Raw genomic sequence first — 20,471 nt, 5'->3', positions numbered from 1 at the left:
GCAGATGCTGGGTTCTGGACCATGTGACCCAAGGAAGAAAAGAGAGGAGTTCCAATAAGGACCCCACCAAGTGGGATCAGGACTAGCATGGTGACTGATAAAAGGGATTTATACCAACTCATGTCTGTCCATGCTTAGAGAGGAACCAAGAGGCCAAGGCAAGTATTAGCAGTTAAGTGAGAGCAACAACAGTGTCTTTCAGTCTAGACATTTTGGTCAAGGTCAAAAGAAAAGACCAAAGAGAGGTCTCTCACCTCTCCCTGTCCCCCCATCCCCCATCAGCCTTCCCTCCCTCCCACTCCATAAGTCCAAACCTAGTAAACAACAGGACAAGCTTGGGGTGCGGGTTTGATGATTTTAAACATGCACATACCTGTTTACAACACCAGCAGAAACCTTCAGTGCAGATAAAGAGCTCCCCAAATGTGATAGTTATTTAAAACACTGTATAAAGATTACAATCAGCATTCACAAACCATCAGATAATACTGTTTCTCCCTAAGGGTCAGTTTTCCAACCTAAATTAGCTTGTGAGTATGAAGGGAAAAACACCCTAAATTATGTGACATGGTAAAGAAGAAAGAATTAGAAGAGATAATTGGGGAACTTAACAGCAAATAATAAAGTAAGCATTTCTCTTCTGAAAAACTATTAATTAAAATATTTAAATACAGTTAAAGGAGAATATTCTCACTTTTTGGCTGGGGCTGTTTTCTGCAAATTCCACATTTTTAACGTGTGATCCTCTGATGCTGTTATCAAAACAGGCTCAATGGGGTGGAAAGCAAGGGCTCTAATGCCATCAAAGTGACTTCTTAATGTAAACTTAGGGTTCCATGTCTTCCTCAACGCATCTTTATTGTTTGCTATCTATTAAAGAAACGAAAGAAAAATACCAATACATTTAGTTCAGGATAGGAAAAAAACTATATTTCAACATTAATTCTTACTGATTTGTCATCAAACCATCACATTTTGCAACTTTCAAAACAATATAATTTTTAAACATAAATAACCAAATCAATAGGCAAAATTAGCAATATGTTAACAATGGTTTTCTCTGAAGAAATATGAATGCTGTAATAAGAAAACAGGCAACATAATTCAGTACAGAAAGAGGATCAAATAACTTAATAACATAAAATAGATCTTCACTAAGATGATTTTTTAAAAAGACAAGAAATTTCAACCTAAATTATAGAATAGAAACTAATTTTGGGTAAGAGTTGAAAAACTAAGTTATCTTTAAACCTGTTAACATTACAGAATATGATACTTCTGAAATTTTCAATGCTTTCTGACAAGAGCTAAATTTTCTTCAAATTGGTAACAAAGTTTATAAACCAGGAACACAAAATGTTAAAACTGGAAGAGACAATCAGATATTACAAAAAATGATTCCACTGGTAAAATAAATATATTATTATGTTCCTTTTCGCCACAGAATCTGCATCTCAACAACTGAATAAAATGCACTGTTTTTTCATTCCAAGTAATAGAAAGCCAAAGAGGTTAGTATTTGACTTTACACAAGCACCATGTATGAACTCTTCACACTCCAAGGCTAACAATCATGCTAGGTTTAAGCAACAGTGGGGCAAGTATTGGTAACACACTGGAGAAACGTTAACCATACTTACAATGACAAAAATCATCAATGATACTAACAATAGCTGCTATTTTGAGCCTTGTTCATTATTTTGCACATTATTCCAGAAGGCTTAACATGCATTAACTCAGTTAATCCTCACAACTCTATGAAGTAGGAATTAACATTATCCCCATTTACAGACTAGGCATGTTAGGGAAAGAGAAGTTAAGTGACTTGTCGTCTAGTAAATGGAGGAGTCAGGATTCAAAATCAATCAGTCTGGCTTCAGAGGCTATGTATTAATATAAACTATACTTCAGAGCCCAGAAGTTTAGAAATCTGCAGAAAAATCTGGACAGGACATGTCACAACTGGGGCAGTAAGTGAAGACAAAACACACTATGCAAGGAACTACTCTAAGTGGGGCTGGTTATCTTTGGGGCAAGCGGGGTTGTGGGGGGAGGTGAAGAAGACAAGGGCAACTGAACTCCTGCCCACTCTTATTAAAGAGCTAAAAGGTTTTCATATGTAAGAGCACTTAGATTCCTTCCGAGCATCTTAATGTGGTAGGCAGCCACTAACATAGTTCCCGATCAGCCCACTTATTTTTACCTTTGGGTAGTCGCCTTCCACATTATAGGGCTGCTCTGTATGACTAACAGCATACAGTAGAAGCTGGAACAAATTACTTCCAAAATTAGGTTATAAAACCTTCCATCTTGAGTGTTCCTGCTCTCTACCTTTTCAGGTGCGCTCACACTGGGAGAAGTCAGCTGCTCTGCTGAGGAGCCCACAGAGAGGCTCACGTGGTGAGTAACTAGTCTCCAGTCAACAGCCAGCAAGAAACCAAGGCCTTCTAACAACTACGTGAGTGAGCCTGGAAGTAGATTTTTCCCAAGTCCGGTGTGTGTAAGACTGCAGCCCTTGCCAACGTCTCGAGTACAGCTACATGAACAACCAGAACTACACATCTAAGCTGCCCCCAGACTGCTGACCCACAGAAACTATGAGATATAAATGTTTATTGTTTTAAGCTGTTAAGCATGGTGCAAGTTGTTACATAGCAACAGACTGCTAATATGCTTAGTAAAACTAGGAACTACTTTTAGAAACAAACACTAAGTTTTCTAACAATTAAGAGCTCTGAAAAAAGAATGAGCTTTCTCTAGAGAGAGGACTGAGTTCTATCATGTATTAGACAAATTCTTTGTGGAGTTAGTGCAGAGGGAACAAAAGCATCTAATGGGAAGTTCTGCTTGTGGCCACGATGGACTAGATCATTAGGACCAACTGTGTACTGAGGACAGGTAGAAAAGCAGAGCTAAAAATAAAAAATGCAGATCCAACAAAATAGTGGGGAAAAACCCCAGGATCCAGGGGAAGACAGAGGCCTCAGGAAGTGAGCCTGATCTCTGGAGCTGTTTTCCCCAGAGGGTGTTTACTGATTCCAGAGGAGGTGGCTGAGAGGCTGAGCGGTGCTTCTGACAGCTTTGCAACGCAGGGGGATATAAACTGGTGTCCAGGGCCTGCCAAGACAGTAGGGCTTAGCAGACCACCTTGCTTTAGGTTTTAATTTCAAGGGCCTGTAATCTACACATAAGAGTGAACTGGAAGAACACCAGCCCTTACAAAGACCATAGATCAGCTTTAGATCATCTCAAAAATTGAAAATGAAGTCAGGTGATCCAGATTTCTAGTGGCTGCAGACATTTGAGAGAAGAAAATTAAAATATACTCTCTGGGGGAAGATAAACTTAGGCCTGAAGTTATTTCTACAGACAATTTTTCAAATACAGTTATTTGGGCATACTAAAAATAACTCTACCCACATGAGATAACACAGCATAGATGAAAACAAGCAGAAACAACACATAATAGTAACAGAACTACTGAGTCTCTGATTCAAACTTTAAAATAATCATGCTTACTATGTTCAAGAAGATAAAAGACAAGATTGAAAATTTTGGAAGAAATCTGTAAATCATTTTAAAAAAGTAGTTCTACAAGCAAAAAATATAAGACTTCAATACATGAGTTCAATTGCAGATTACACATAACTGAAGAGAGAATTAGCTAACCAGAAGATGAGTCATTTAAAAAATCTAGACTGAAGTACAGAAAAAAAAAGATGGAAAATATAAAAGGGGATCGGAGAGAGAGAATATAAAAAGGGGATCTAACAATATAACTAGAGTTCTAGAAGGAGGGGAGGAGGGGGAGGAGGGAGAGAGGGAGAGGAGGGAGGGAAGGAGGGAGGGAGGGAGGGAGGGAGAGAGAGAGGGAGGGAGGGAGGGAGAGAGGGAGAGAGGGAGAGAGGGAGAGAGAGAGGGACGGAGGGAGGGAGGGACGGAGGGAGGGAGGGAGGGAGGGAGGGAGGGAGGGAGGTGTAAAAGCAGTATCTGAAGAGAAATGGCTGAGAACTTTACAAAACTGATGGAAACATATTAAGCCAAGAAGCTCTAAGAATTTCAAGGAGGTTAAATAAAAAGAAAATTAAACCTTAGCTGACAATCAAGGCATAGAGAAATACCAGTCACAGAAAAAAATCAGATTACCACTGAATAACCAAAAATAGAAATGACAGTTGACTTTAGCAGAAAACAACAACAAAATATAATGAAACAATATTTTTAAACCACTAAAAAATTTTTTGCCAATTCAAAATCAAAATTCAAAATCAGAGATGATAGTTAACCTACTCAGGCAAAAAGACAAAGACAATTTAAGAAAATCAGAAACTAAGAGAATTGGGCACCAGTAGATCTTCACTAAAGAGAAATATTGTGTTCTTAGAGTAAAAGAAAAGTGATCCCAGATGGACAGTCAGATATGCATGGGAGAATGGAAAAAAGCAAAATAGATAATTTAAATGGGTAATTCTAACTGACTATTGAATGTACAAAACAGAAGCTTGTAGGACATAAATGTATACAGAAATAAAATATATAACAAGACTGACATATACGCAGGGTGAGAGTTTTTTAAGTAAAGTGTTCTAAAGATCTTTGCATGTAAAATTTTGATCAGGATGTGTGTGGTAATCTCTAATTTAAAAAGTAATGAAAGAGTGCATAAACTCCAAATAATGGGGAGGGGTGAATAATAAAAAATAATCAACCCCAACTCAGGCAAAAGTAGGAGAAAAACAAACACAGCACAGGTGGCACAAATAGATGGCAGGATTAAATCCAAATTAAGGATTATATCCTTAACTATTTTAAAAAGAAATGGACTAAATGTTTTCTAATTTAAAAAGGTTGTCAAAGGTCAAAAAATAAAAGCCAACTAAATGGTGCTTTTAAAAGACATGTAAGATATAAGGATACAAAAACACTGAAAACAGAAATTTCTTTTTTTTTTTCAAAATCTGTATCACATATGTGGAGAATGGAGTGCAAGGGGCCATTTAGATTAGGTTATCGTAGTAGTTCCAGTTGAAGAAAAAATGGACTAGGAGGGGAGGTAAAAAGACGTACTATATGGATTTCAGTTGTTTTTGGAGGTAAAACCCAAAAGACTTACTAAAGGACTTAGCATAGAGGGAGAGAGTATTTGATTTGCAGGAAGGAGTGAGTGGCGAGGGTTCCTCTTCTGAGTACTTCCAAGGTTCACTTAGGGATCCATCCTACATCCTCCATGTGGCAGGAGCTACATTGTATTCCCCAACAAAGATAATGAATATCAAAGTGAGAGGATTTTAATTAAGAGTTAAGATAGGCTGTGACTACTTTATGAAATAAGCAACTGTTTTTCTGATAATTGATTATGATGAACAATTATAAAACAACTGTATTTGAGATTAAGTAAATGCATGCATGCATAAAGGTGTAAAGATTCCAATTTTGGTCCAAATCACTGACAGGTCAACCTTAACATCTGGAAAGCATCCTGTACACACCCTTGCCTAACAACAGCTGAAACTACTTCTCAGCAGGACACTGATGATGTATCAAAGAAGCAAGACAAATGTTGCCTTTAGGCAGGCATGAATTTCAACTGATCACTGGTGCCCTAAAACATAAAACAAAATCCAAATTTGGTGACAGAAAAGGGAATTCTTTCCCTTATCTAAAACCAATGAATAAGCTATACTAATTTATGAATTTAGGTAAAGCCCATAATTTTAGTCACTGCATGATGTGAAAAGTATTATTGTTTATTTTTATAATATATTCATATTTTCAAAGTTTGTGATTAAAACTGAACCAAATTCTACACTTGTGAAGAAGTCTTACCATCGTCACTTTTTCTATAAAATTAACTTTTTATTTTTAAAAAATAAATAAAAACAACAACAACAAAACTAAAACTACTACTCACATCATAAGTTAATGAGTCTGCTTCATTGGCCACTGTAAGGCCTGCCAATTCTCCAAGTCCCAGTTCACTTTCAAGGGCTTCATCTGCTCCCATGATGAATGACTTCCCAGAAGAAGGAGGAAACGTCAATGCTTCCACTGAAGGGGGAATACAAAAGAAACATTAAAAAAACCATGTAAATAGTCAACAATTAGTCTCATAAGGGCATGTCTACATTTGATTATTTTTAAATGCTTTTAAACACAATAAAATTCAGTGAGCAGAAAATCCTGAAGAATTGCTTAACTGTCATCATCTAAGAAAAGTACAACATGAAACAAATCCATTGTCCTTTCTTTTTCACTATAGAGAAAAATGTATAAATGTATAAAAGAAAGTAGGTTTTCCTCATTTGATATTTCATGCTAATTACCCAATTGATTTCTATCAATTATTAAAACATGTACAACAAGTGATTCTGAATACTGCTGGCTGCAAAGTAAAATTGGTTAATTCTATAACCTGAAGTAATATGGAAAATTTCAAATGAAAATGGTCGTAATTGTAAAATGTGCCTATGTAAGGCAAAACTAGTATGTGTTGTTAGAACTCAGGATTACCTCTGGAGAAGAGGGAAGGGGTAGTGTTTGAAGGAAGCACCATCAGGACTTCTAGGTCCAGGTAATGTTCTGCTTCTTTACCTAGGCAGTGGTGACATGGTTGATTTCCCTTTGAGATCATTCACTGAGCTGTACCCTCAGGACTTCAGCAGTTTACTGTAGGTATGTTATATTTCATTTAAAAAGATTTATTTCAAACAAGTTTTTTAAAAGTGTCCATTTGAGGGCTTCCCTGGTGGCGCAGTGGTTGAGAGTCCGCCTGCCGATGCAGGGGACACGGGGGGTTCGTGCCCTGGTCCGGGAAGATCCCACATGCCGCCGAGCGGCTGGGCCCATGAACCATGGCCACTGAGGCTGCACGTCCGGAGCCTGTGCTCCGCAACAGGAGAGGCCACAACAGTGAGAGGCCCGCATACCGCAAAAAAAAAAAAAAAAAAAAAAGTGTCCATTTGAACACTTTTTATAAATGCAAATTACTCTGACAAGCCATCAGAGGTAGCTCTCTAAATAGTTTTCTACAGGTGGTTACTTTACTGATGACAAACATTTATGAGTTGATTAGATGAATTTAGTAGTTTAAACTCCAGCTGCTAAAGAAGTAAATTAACTTTTTTTTGAAGGAAACAATTTTATTAATCAGTATATGCAGAAAATAGATTTACAAGGTGTTTTTCAGTTTTACATTCAATCATATAATTTTAGATTCAACCATAAATATTTGTTGAAGAAATGAAAGAACAGGTACATGCTTTTATAAATAGTAGTGGCAGGAACTCTACTAAAAATCCTTATAAGAACAAAGTAGAGTATAAATTAATAAGACATTTTCAAATCACCATGCGATAAAGCTGCAATAATAAAAATGGGTTTTACCCAAACATACCATATATCCTATGACGGGTTCAAACAACTCTAAACATTTACTAATAAAGAGTGGGAATTATTTAATTTAGAACAGCAATTTTTATGCCAAAATTTCAACCAAATGATGCATGTGAGACTATGAGGCTAGGTCTTCAGCCAGGTGATTTTTTGTTTGTTTTGCTTTCATGTCTAATATTGCCAGATAACTTTGTTCAGGTGCGAAATAAAAATGGCTCTTCTCCCCAAAAAAGAAACTAAGATTTGTGGGATTTGGCCATACACATTGTGTGGGCTAATTTAACTAATGTTCTAGGAATGGCCAAGTAAAACCTGAAAACAAAGGAAGGCAACAACTGCTTCTACACACACCAGTGGCTAAGCCAGCAGACCTGAGGCCCAAAGAAAGAGAGCACCAATGGGCATAACTGTCGTTGATTGATCTCTAAGAGACCTTAGAACTTGCAACTATAGGTCACATTTCTATCTGGTAACTAAACATTACTGGCTCTAACCAGCTTTTACAAAATGATTTAACTATGCCTCTTAAGTGTGGCATTGCCTTCTGAATCATTATGATAAAAATAAAGTAATAAACTTCTACAGCACACACAAGCTACGGAAACTTTTTCTGAAACTGGACTGGAGACCAAGAAGCATCAGTCACAGGCAATGAAAGCTACAACATATTTCTTAAGTGCCTTTTCTATTTCTGAAAATCCTGCACTGAGGGGGAAGACTTAGGACCAATCTTACAGATCATAAGTTAGATATTCAATGCTTCAGTTCTAAGATTCTTAACATTTTTTTTTTCCTATCAAGGGCACTTTCTTTGCTTTATATCATCCTTTTTTGTACATGTGTCATTTAGTACATATTCTGCCTCTATTATTAGAATTCTGCAAGATGAAATCTCTGATAAAACTCTTTTGGAGTTATTAGAATAAGAGAAAAACTAACTTTTCTTCTTATCTAGACCTGACCTTAGAATAAATAAAATTGATTAAAATTCTCACATCTGTAAGTGTCAACTGAATGAATATCCTAGTGAACAGCAAACATACCTATTGAGGCCTATGACTTCACATCTTAATTCAAAAGACACATGTCTACATCAAATAAATTGTTCACCTAGAATATAAAGGCGTAACATGTGGTTTTTCATTATTTAACGTATGGAAAATGAATTTCCAGTATAACTAACCATGTAATGGTCAAACAGTTCACTGAAAAAGTATTCCGAACATGAAACTCTATTCATCAAGGTCCCGTCAGTTTATGTCTCTCTAAATCATAGCTGAATTTAAAGCCAAGAAAGAATAAAACATATGATTTTTCTGTGGCTTTTTCCCAGGTTGTTTTGTTCAGTAAATGATATGTGAAGAGGCATATCCACTGCAAATAATTACAATACTTAAATTCAAGGAAATTTTAAAAAATAAAATTTGAAGTATATTCATTAATCATTAAGATTACTTTTATGTCATTCTGGACTTTCAGCTAATGTAAATATATATATTTTAAAATCAATTTACATATATACATTTATAAATAGATATATCAGAACTTAAAAGGCAGAAAACTGTATTTATGCACCATAAGACTGTACTGTAAAAAACTGGGAACAACCTAAATATCCAAAAGGGGCGGACTTCCCTGGTGGCGTGGTGGTTAAGAATCCACTTGCTAATGCATGGGACATGGGTTTGAGCCCTGGTCCGGGAGGATCCCACATGCCGTGGAGCAACTAAGCCCGTGCACCACAACTACCGAGCCTGCGCTCTGGAGCCCGTGAGCCACAAATGCTGAGCCCACGTGCTGCAACTGCTGAGCCCGTGTGCCTAGAGCCCGTGCTCCGCAACAAGAGAAGCCACCGCAATGAGAAGCCTGCACACCACAGTGAAGAGTAGCCCCTGCTCACCAGAACTAGAGAAAGCCTGTGCACAGCAACGAAGACCCAATGCAGCCAAAAATAAATAAATAAATAAAATTATATATATATATATATATACACACACACACACACACACACACACACACACACACATATATTTAAAAAGGGGGGAATGGTTAAGAATAAAGTCTAAAATAGAATAATCTTAAAATTATAATTATGAAGATTATTTTTATGATTTCATATAAATAAATAAAATTGAATTATTCTACATGGTGACTATAACTCTGCAAAAAGTATATGCACATAGACAAGGACTGAAAGAGAACAAGAAAAAACAGAAAGTAGAAAATGTGGCTAGACCTTCAGGTGTCTTTTTTCCCTTTTTCATTTGTAAATGATAAATTGCTTAAATATTTACGTGAGTCTCAAAGTAAACATTTACTATTTATAGTAATAATAATTTAAAGTAATTTTCTCATTGTTGGAATGGTATAATTACAACTACCTGTGTACACACCAAATACATGGCTTCTGTGGCGCTAGGGGATATTCTAAACTATAATTTAAAGTTGATTTTTAAGTTTATGCATCTTTTTCAAATCTTAGAGATTACAGTTGGAATCAAACCCCCTTGAATATAAGGAAGCCTACATATGGGGAGTACTACATAGTTCAAACATTTGTAGAATAAAATTCTTCTCTTAGAGAGCCCTTTCTAATAATTTATATAAGTACATCCAAGTGCTTTTTGTGCTCCAGTGTCTAAAATACTTGCCTTCATCTGCCCTATTTATTTCATGTTCAGGAAGCCTGGAGCTGCTGGGTCTGGAAGGTGAACCCACAGATGGCTGCAATGAGGGAAGTTCATCAACATCTCTCAAATTAGCAAGCATATCTTGCAGTTTTGACCTATTGGGCCCTAGCCCCCAAAAAGGGAGGGAGAGAACAAAAAAGAGGAAATAGAATTATCCAACTGCATCAAAATGGAGTCATAAACCTTACATCTGCCGACATTCACCTTTAAAACTACCCTACTATATTATATTAAAAAGTAATTATTTTCTAAGTTTTCAAATTATTTTAAAAGTTTATTATTTCTTGAAAAAAATTGTGTTTTACATATATTTTTTAGATTAAGCTAATGGAATAACATCACTACTTACATGAAAAAATGCTCATGTACAATTTGGACCATTAAAAATAATATTATTCTATAATCCTTGTATACTGCTCTAAACGCAGACAGATACCACAGACTGTGAAGCTACTGCGTACATTGAATTAAACAATCACATTCTTTTTTGTTTGTTTATATTAAGTTGCATTCATTGCCTTACGTCCTGAAGCTATGGTATCTGAGGTGAAGTATCAGGCCCTGCCAATTACTTACCTGTTCTTTGATGCTGCATTCTCCCACATCCCTGTTTTGATTGTTTTATATAGGATAGAGGCTGAAACAGATCTTCAGTAGTTTTTCCTGTTATAAGTTTAATTAAGAATGGGAAAATCTTACCCATAGTCCATTATGTTATTTTTCCTATACCAGCAAAGAATACAACTATTTTTAAGCAATTTTAACTACTACCTAGAAATATATTCTAAGACAGTATGATTGAAGAACACAATTTGACTGGAAATATTTCTACTAGACCATATTAAAAAGACTCAACTTCTTCCAATGAGTAACAGTTCAATTTTAAAAATACCCATGGTGGTTTATGAATTAATGCTCCATATATCAATTCAAAGCTTTCCTTCAGTTCTATTTTCATTTTAAGTCTTCCAGTTCTGTTTTAATCTTGTCTTCACTGGTTCCCAGACTATCATTTTATCAAGATAACCTGAACTGATGATGATAAACAAAATGTGCTGAACATCAGTCTACAGTCCCTCTCTCTTTAGTGAAAGACATTAAAATTTCTCCTCCTAAAGAATCATTTTTCTTCACCATACTAAAAAGCTACGTGCCATATGCCTGAATAGTGATCAAGATCCCCAGGTCCAGGAAACCCAATAGCTTCTATTAGCAGGAATACTGTTCCAGTCAAATGGTGCAGTTTTAGACCTTAAATGCTAAATTCCAACTATAGTGATGCCTTGATATTTGACAAGAACCTAATAATAAATATAATAGTAGATGGATTCTACATAAGTCCTGGATATTTTTCCAACTCAAAGATCTTTTACATTTTAAGACATTCATTATTGTAGCATAATGGCTTAAATATATCAACTTTAAGTCAATCTAACGATTAAAATATTCTCCTTGTTTCTTGTGTATGACAGACAAATATTCCTTAAAATTTCAGTTTAACTGCTTTTATCATGGCTCTGAAAAGCCATAACAAACCATGTCTCACTATTGTTTAAGATTAAATTTTTATCAGTATTTTTTTTTGTTCTTCTGAGAATGCTTACTTTGTCCTTTTTTTTATAACATTTTTATTGGAGTATAATTGCTTTACAATGGTGTGTTAGTTTCTGCTTTATAACAAAGTGAATCAGTTATACATATACATATGTCCCCACATCTCTTCCCTCTTGCGTCTCCCTCCCTCCCACCCTCCCTTCTAGCTGGTCACAAAGCATCGAGCTGATCTCCCTGTGCTATGTGACTGCTTCCCACTAGCTATCTATTTTACATTTGGTAGTGTATATATGTCCATATATGCACTACCACTCTCTCACCTTGTCCTAGCTTACCCTTCCCCCTCCCCGTGTCCTCAAGTCCAGTCTCTAGTAGGTCTGCATTTTATTCCCGTCTTGCCCCTAGGTTCCTCATGACCTTTTTTTTTTTTTTTAGATTCCATGTATATGTGTTAGCATACGGTATTTCTTTTTCTCTTTCTGACTTACTTCACTCTGTATGACAGACTCTAGGTCCACCCACTTCACTACAAATAACTCAATTTCGTTCATTTTTATGGCTGAGTAATGTTCCATTGTATATATGTGCCATATCTTCTTTATCCATTCATCGACACACTTAGGTTGCTTCCATGTCCTGGCTATTGTACATGGAGCTGCAATGAACATTGTGGTACATGACTCATTTCGAATTATGGTTGCCCAGTAGTGGGATTGCTGGGTTGTATGGTAGTTCTATTTTTAGTTTTTTAAGGAACCTCCATACTGTTCTCCATAGTGGCTGTATCAATTTACATTTATTTTTTAATAAAAAGTATAAAACATTCTTATGTTTTAATATTAAACCTTCCTCACTTGGATTTAATTTACATTGAGAAGGCATCAAATGTCATTCTCTCTCAGTTATATAATGGTTGGTACAGTACTAACATCAATAATGGCCACTGACTTTTTATCCATTAAAGCTAAATACTTGTAAATTCTAAGATATTTTAAATAACGATTTAGTATTTATCAGTAACTACTAGATTGTAAAAGAATGACTGGTCTTTGATAATCCCTAGCATCACTATAAAAAGAGAAAAAAGGCATATCCTTCCAGCCTTTTGCAATTTTAAACACATGCCTCACTCAAGTTGGATTTTAATCCTACTTTACACTACTTTAATATCCCAAAGGATGAAATTCCTATTGCCATAAAAGGGAGACCCATGTCCATACTGTCAATAACAGTGGTAACACAAGGAGATAGATAGTTCAGCCTTGCTCTCCTAAAAAGGTGTTTAAGATGGTTTTCAGGGATGTTTGAAAGCTTTTGTATTTCTATTTTAAATACTTAACTAGATCTATTGTTAAACTTCATTAATAATTTGAGTAAGTTATACAAATATGATTCATAGGGCTAGAAATTTCATTTTAACTTCCATTTTTGATGTGGCACTCATTTTGTTGGGAAAAAAAAACAAACCTAATTGGTAATATTACAAATGAAATTGGCCAAAAATTTAAATTGAAAAATAAATACTTAAAAAAAGTTGTGTATCTGACTCTGTGCCCTGTATAGAATATAGTGATGAGAGCAAATGAACTGTGTGTTATGAACACATAGAATATTCAGGGGTAGAAATTAACTTTGTTTCTGTCTCCAAGGCTTAAAATTATAAGTAATAATTTTGGTGGTTTGCCAGAGGGTCAGTCACACTCGATGAGATTTAAAATTGTCAACAGTGAAAAACCATTACTGTAATTAAGCACATCTAATTTTAAAAATCAAATGATCAATATGTTTGAAAACATAGTTCCACATACTCATGACACTCTGGATTTATTACTGGAATATATTATAATTCCATAATTATACGCACAGCCTTTTTTTTTTTAAAGTTCATAATCAAACAGCTAACCATTTAATTTCAACCCCTGAGAACAAGTGAAAAGGAAAGAGGTCAGGAGCAGAAAAGAAAAAGAGTAAGTAGTTTTAGGAAAACATTGGAGAAAAAAATTGGGGGATATGAAAGAGGTAAGATTTATGATTTATAGATACAATGTTTTCCACTTACTCTTCACCCCCTTTTTCCCCTTTCTCTCCTTTTTGTATTGTTCCTTGAGTTTGGTAATTACTCCCTGGTCCACATTCCAAGCTTCAGGCATGAGACACTGGTCTTCCTTTTCTAAACAGAGTGAAACAAATGAAACAGCCTTTTTCAATAAAATATTGAACAATATTCAATAAAATATTGAACAGTGAACAGTAAATTCACTGTTATGTCAATGGATGGACATAACAACCATTTTCTTCACAGTAGCACTAATTTTAAGGTCATTACTTATTCATTAGATAGATACATGTCACATAAAATATAATATCCAAGAAACAAGTGATCAATTCAATTTCCTAGGTAATAATATCAAATCTCTCTTGAAATAGACAAAGAAAAAAAAAAAACCCTGCAAGATTTGAGCTACTTATAGTATATTAAGCCCCCAAAGTCCATATTCAAGAACCCCTCATTTTCATCCCATTTTCTGAATTTCATTAGGATTGGCTCACAAAAAACTCATTTCTTATTAAGTTATGTAATGAAAGAAGATTAAGCATTTGTACAAAATAGTCTTCAATGATCTTTTCATTTCAAAAACTGTATATTTTTGGCATGTGTTTATCAGCAAATGATCATTTTTATTTTATAGACTTTATAAATAGCACTTTGTAAACTTATTAATCAACCCAGCATTCAATATTTAAAACAATTTAAGTGACCTGTTAATTTAAAAATATTTAAATCAGGAAACTGAGCTTCTAGTAAAAAAGAAATTCAATCAGTAATTTTCACTATTTCAGGAGTAGAAAATTTAAAGAGTAAATATCTTATATATTTTATACTTACTATAAAATAATTTACTATATGCATATAATGTTATGTAAGTGTTAGCTTAGAACACTCACTTGAATTCAAGACTCATACATATACCCAATTGCTTACTCTATATTTCTATTAGGAAGTCAAAACTCAAACCAAACATACAAAACCAAACTCCCAATCTTCCCCATCCAATCTGTTCCATCTACAGGGTTCCCCATCTTATTTGAAGGCAATTCCAGACTTCCATTTGATCAGACCAAAAATCTCCCTTTCTTCCAAACCCCACATCAAATATTTCAGGAAATACCATTTTCTCTACCTTTAAAACACACCCAGAATCTGACCACTTCTCAGCAAATCCACTACTTCCCTAACCTCTGTCTCTCACTAGAATTACTGCAAATGTTTTCCCACTCTCCCCTCCAAGTCTATTGCCAACACTGATTGCCCTGGGTAGTCTATTCTCAACACAGCAGCCAAAGTGATGCTTTAAAACAAAAGCTGGATCATGTCACCTTTCCAGCTCAAATCCTTCCCATGGTTCCCCATCTCACCAGTGGTCTACATAGCTCCAGTTGATTTGATCATTTCTTACTATATTCCCCTCAGAATCACTCTGCTCCAGCCACTCTAGCTTCTTTGAAGTCCTCAAGCATACCAGGGCTACGGCTATCTTAGGGCATTTGCTCTGGTTTTCTTCTTCTTGAACACTCCTTCCCTGGATACCATGTGGCTAACTCCCTCATCAATGTTGTCTTTTGTTCAAATGTTACCCTCTCAATGGGCCTTACCATGACCAATCTATTTCATATTGTAACCTGTCCCACTCCACCTGACCCTGACCCCAGCACTCTCTATCCCACTTACTCTATTCTACTTTTTTCTATTTCCCATAGCATTTATCATATTCTGACATACTATATCATTTATCATGTTTGTCTCTTACTGCTATATCCTGTTAGTAGAATGTAGGACCACAGGGGTAGGGATCTTCACCTAGAAGACTTGGTACATAGAAGGCACGTGATCAATATTTGTTCAGTGATTGGAATAAACCAAAATGAACCAGAATAAACAGAAATCTGTCTATTTTTAACAAGTTTCAATCCACAGTTTAAAAAACAGATAATTGGGTCTCTGAATATAAACTCAACATTTTTATTGAGTTTTTATAGGCTAAACATTTTTATAGATCTAACTACCAATATATTCTACTAACAACAGTAGAAACAGTCTACTTTTTTCAGAAAGTCTAACAATCAAAAATGTTAATTTTCATCAATCACATCTTAATAATAAATTAAACTGAGTTGGCTCTTGGATCCTAGAATGTCTTCAGTTTTTTAAAGTAAAAATTTAGCTATATCATACTCTTAACTATGTGTCATACTGATAACAACAGTAACGGAAGATCACAGGAGAACTGTGGTAAAATCTATTTGCTTGTGAGAAACTAAGGAGATTCTTAGCATAAGCACAGTAACTTTTTTTAGGGGTATGGGGAACGGATAAAGGAAGCCCTTAAAGTGATTTAAATGCCCATTCAACTAAACAGGATTTGCAATCTAGTTTTGTTAATTGATTAAAAGTGAAATGACTTGAATTTGAATTATAAAATCCTTAACACATACAAGGCCAAACTTCTGGTAAAGAAACCTTCAGTCAACTGAAAGATTCCATTCACTCATACTCATAAACAGAAATGTCCAAGACACTACTAAAGAGTGAGACAGCTCAGATGTGGGAACAGTCACTCATTTTCACCAGTAAATTCATAGCAGGTTACAGACCTGTATCACATAATACTCTGGGCCATGACTCACACCGTAAAGCAAAGGAAGTTATGAAGGGACAATGCAGCTGTCTTTGGAGAAAAATGAATCCCAATTACCCTTGCAATAAGACTGGCAAAGAAAAGGCCAACTATCATTTATACAGATGTGTGACTCCTCAGAGAACGACCTCAGTGTAGCACGGTGGATCTAACTATATTGGAAGAATTGTTGCCTAAAATATCTAAATAACTTGATACATAAGTTCAGTAAGGAATAAGACAGGAGAGAGATTCGTTTTACTTTAACTTCCCCTGGTTTCCAAACTTTGTTCTGTTGGGGAAAAAGAAAAAGCCAGTCACTAAATAGCCATTATATTCTTCAATGACTAAGTAATTATCCCAAATAATTCTTCAAATATTTACCACAAAAAAGGAAAAGAAGTGGCATTATTGCTATCAGAGTCCCTGAAGGTAAAGCCTCAAGGAAAAATTAAGATAGTTACTGTTTCCCTAACCTTATCTGTCTTTAAAGTACATAGACTGTAAGCCAAGGGAATCCTGGAATTCTTCAACCTCCGAAGAAAATTTTCTCATTCTCAGTATCTACATGCCTTCTCTCTGTCTGTCTCTCTCCTTCTCTCACACACACACACATACACACACCTGATAGAACTGATCACTTTTGAAGAATTTATCACAATCCTACCTTACTGATAGGACAATTCATTTCCAAACGCCTAGAATGATCTGTGCTGTGGAAGTTTTCCCTAAAATGCTTGTTTGAACTCTTACTAGATGTTTAAAATATTAAATCTGTTTAGAACCATTTGTGCAAAAAATTCTATGCCTTGTACAAAATGATGAAACTTGACTAAAATGAATGAATAACTACAACTTTTTAACTTATACTTCTTTTTGCACAGAAAATGCCAAAGATGAGATCTCTAAAATCCTCTACTACATTCTCATACTCAATTTCCACAAAATCTAGATTTGCAAGTTCTACTGTCTAGGTAGAAAACAGAGAACATTCTATATATGAATTCAAATTATTTTCATACTGTATTGCTTATGTTAAAAGATGAGGTAACTAGTTGTACAACCTTCTTTAAGCACACACACACATACCCTGGAAAAAAGGTGACAATAGAAAAAAGTCCACAGAATGTTCAACATTTCAACATTACAACAGATTTAAAGTGTTCTTCAAGATGTTGCCCTCCTAGTAAAATATTAGTTTCGTTCATTTACATAACATCTCTAGTTGGATCCAGTATGCTTCCTTACCCCAGTCTGTTCCATCGCCTGCACTTCTGGATTCATTGTCTCCTTCTTCTGATGTAACCAAAAAGTCAAACTCCTTTAGAGCTTCTTTTGTATCTCGATCTTCACTGCTATCAGGCAATACTTTTTTCCTAACAATCTAATGAAAAAAACATGCTCAATTAAAATATTAGGATATATTATGGGATTAATTTAAGTAAAGAAGACTATATCCTTTTACCACTGAATGAGAAAATCCAATTATTTTCTTCAGAAAATGCATCTTTGTTGTGTTAAATAACTGTAATACCTATCCAATTCAGTAGAAAACACAGATGTCATTTTAAAAAGATATACATTATACATTTTAAAGTAGTGATTTAAACTTTGTTAAATGATGGCTTGTTTGTTTTAAATAAACAAATGGAATCATATATTGAAAACACTGGAATATAAGACATGCATTTAAATTACAGATAGATGAAAAATGTCCCTGACATACTGTATTATGAGAACCACAACCAAATCTTACATTTCTTGGATGCAGTCTGTGCAGCGAGCAGATATTCTAATCTAACCAAAGAAAGAACTACTTCATAAAACATTGCAAGAGTTTTTCAGAATATAACCATGATAAATTTTAACTCTAGTACATCATTCCCTTACAAAAGCTAAAATCACAAAAGCTACAAACTCAGAAATGCATGCCACAAGATTGAGAAGGTATTCTGTGGGGCAGGGGGAACAATGCCCATTATTATTTCTACTGTCCCAACCTTGCATCAATTTCCTCTAATAATTGTCTATATATTCAAATTTTTCTTCAAATATTGATCTTTTAGAGACATAATCTAGATTTAATAGCAAATCTGACAAGGGCCATTATGTCTCATTTTTATACATTTAGAAACACCTCTGGAATCATAAGGTGAAGAGATCAAACATGAGAAAAGAGAAGGAGATGGGGAGGAGGAAAATGACCCAGAGTGTAATGCAAAGAAAAATCAAACTCCAATACAGGGCAAAGAACAAGAAAGGACAATGAACATATGTAGCTTTTTGAAGAAAATGCCTGAAGAAAATAGACTTAACACAACCAACAGCTACTAAGAGCCTTATGTTTCTGTATTTTCTTAGTTGAATCTATTGAACTATTTTTGATTAAAGAAATAAAATAACATTTTAAGAACCTGCTTGTTCTACTAAACATTTTAACAGCATAATTTTCAGCCATTCTCTCTCTATACAGCACTGCAATAAATCTTCTAAGTCCTGCTTATACATTGCTACATAGAGTTAGATTTTTAAAGTCTTTTGGCATGTAGCTATTATACTGCAGCTGTGAAAATCAATGTAATATATAATAAAAATTAGCAAAACTATTATAAAGAAACCAATTATTTGTTTAGAAATATTTTTCTAAAGGAAAAACTAGAAAAATTTTTGGGTCCAATATTTAAATGGGGTTAAGTATGCTTATATTAGCTGTGCCTTCATTGCCTGGTCACAGAATTGCTATGATCTGCACTAATTGGAGGTCAAGATATTTATGAATTCGATTATTCAAAAAGAAACCAGTTTACAGTTAGGAATTTCTATTAAGACCACACTTGATAGTTATAATAAACAACTTATAGATTTTTTAATATTTACACTGATATAATGACTAACAACAAAACTGAAAGCATCATAATTAGTTATTATTTAACCACTGAGTTATGAATAACATATTCTGATGGAAAAATAATATCTCAGTACAATCATCCCATAGAAATCACAAGTCAGCACAGAATTTCCAAATGATTACGACAGAGAAAAGTTATCATACAAGCTTCGGCATTTTCTTTTACTACAGTATATTTAAACATGTGCTATAACTACTTGTTTGAATAATAAAAAGAGGGAGTAACTACGTGAAGTTCAAATAATATCCATGGCAGGGCTGTATTAGCACAGTACTACTGAATAGTGGCCCAGGGAAACATTAATCTGGAAGTAGTAAATTGAGTGTCTCCGATGAAAGCAGAGGACATAAAGAGAACAGAGAAATTACACTTAGAAAGCACTTTATAGTTAAACATATCATTTTCATACATAGTGTTTCATTTATTCCTCACAAAATACTCTGGGGATAAGATGGTTATTTATTATAATCCCCATTTTACAAACTGAAAAACTAAGCCTGAAGGATTAAGAAGCACAGATAATTAGTGACAGAACTGGGACTTTAGCCCAAGGCTTTGACTCGTTCCAGTCTGCTTTATTTACACTACCTTACTTTCTCCTCCCTCTTCTTAAATAAATGTGAAGGAGGAAATGTGAACACGCTCCTTAACACAGAAGCACACCCTCATCTCTTACTTAAAAGAAGGAGAAGGAGAAAGACAGAGAAGGAAGGAGAGGAGGGAATATGAAGAGAGAAAGAAAAGAGGGGAGAGGTTAAAAAGGGGAGAGGGTAGAAGGGAATAGAATAAAGAAGGGAAGAGAAGGGAGAATTTAGATACCTCTTATTCCAGGACTCTACCATGGAAACAATAAACTTACAAAAATCTAAACAAAACCACAGAATAATCCTAAACAAGTTTGGAGAAATCTAATGGAAGAGTTCTGAAAACGTGTAGAACTTGCCTACCAAAACAACCCTGACATGAGAAACAAAAACCACACCGATTAGAGTTGACGCCAGTCACCATCAGGCACCATAATGGGTCTGTCAGTTCCATTGTCTTATAGCACCAAAAACAATGCATTGTTATAACACACATTTACCATGTTCACTAACCCTACAAAAATGTTGAAATGTTTAATGAATTAACAAAAAGCTAATGAATGAAGGCCCATAAGAAAAAGCTGCTATACTAAAAAGTCTTGAATTTGAAATCAATACAAAAACTTTTAGATTAAATTTCTCCAAACTTATGGGGAATACAGATTA

General features: G+C 34.9%; 1 protein-coding gene across 2 annotated transcripts in view; it reads right to left on the bottom strand.

The window, feature by feature from the left end:
• The window catches only part of STRN (striatin), a 116,558-nt gene that overhangs the window by 29,726 nt on the left and 66,361 nt on the right, over window positions 1–20,471 (bottom strand). The window contains exons 7-12 of one of the 2 annotated variants that reach the window (XM_079940458.1): window positions 17,561–17,696; window positions 13,696–13,806; window positions 10,659–10,745; window positions 10,044–10,187; window positions 5,912–6,048; window positions 695–870 (exon numbers count right to left, since the gene is read on the bottom strand). In XM_079940458.1, the coding sequence (XP_079796584.1) occupies window positions 695–870; window positions 5,912–6,048; window positions 10,044–10,187; window positions 10,659–10,745; window positions 13,696–13,806; window positions 17,561–17,696 (791 nt within the window). The remainder of the gene's footprint in view (window positions 1–694; window positions 871–5,911; window positions 6,049–10,043; window positions 10,188–10,658; window positions 10,746–13,695; window positions 13,807–17,560; window positions 17,697–20,471) is intronic. The other variant, XM_079940459.1, reaches the window with a different exon arrangement.

The sequence above is a fragment of the Stenella coeruleoalba genome (genome assembly GCF_951394435.1).
Source record: "Stenella coeruleoalba genome assembly, chromosome: 13".
Classification (NCBI taxonomy): domain Eukaryota; kingdom Metazoa; phylum Chordata; class Mammalia; order Artiodactyla; family Delphinidae; genus Stenella; species Stenella coeruleoalba.
Note: the sequence above shows the minus strand (reverse complement) of the source record. Positions and strands in the feature narration are given on the sequence as shown.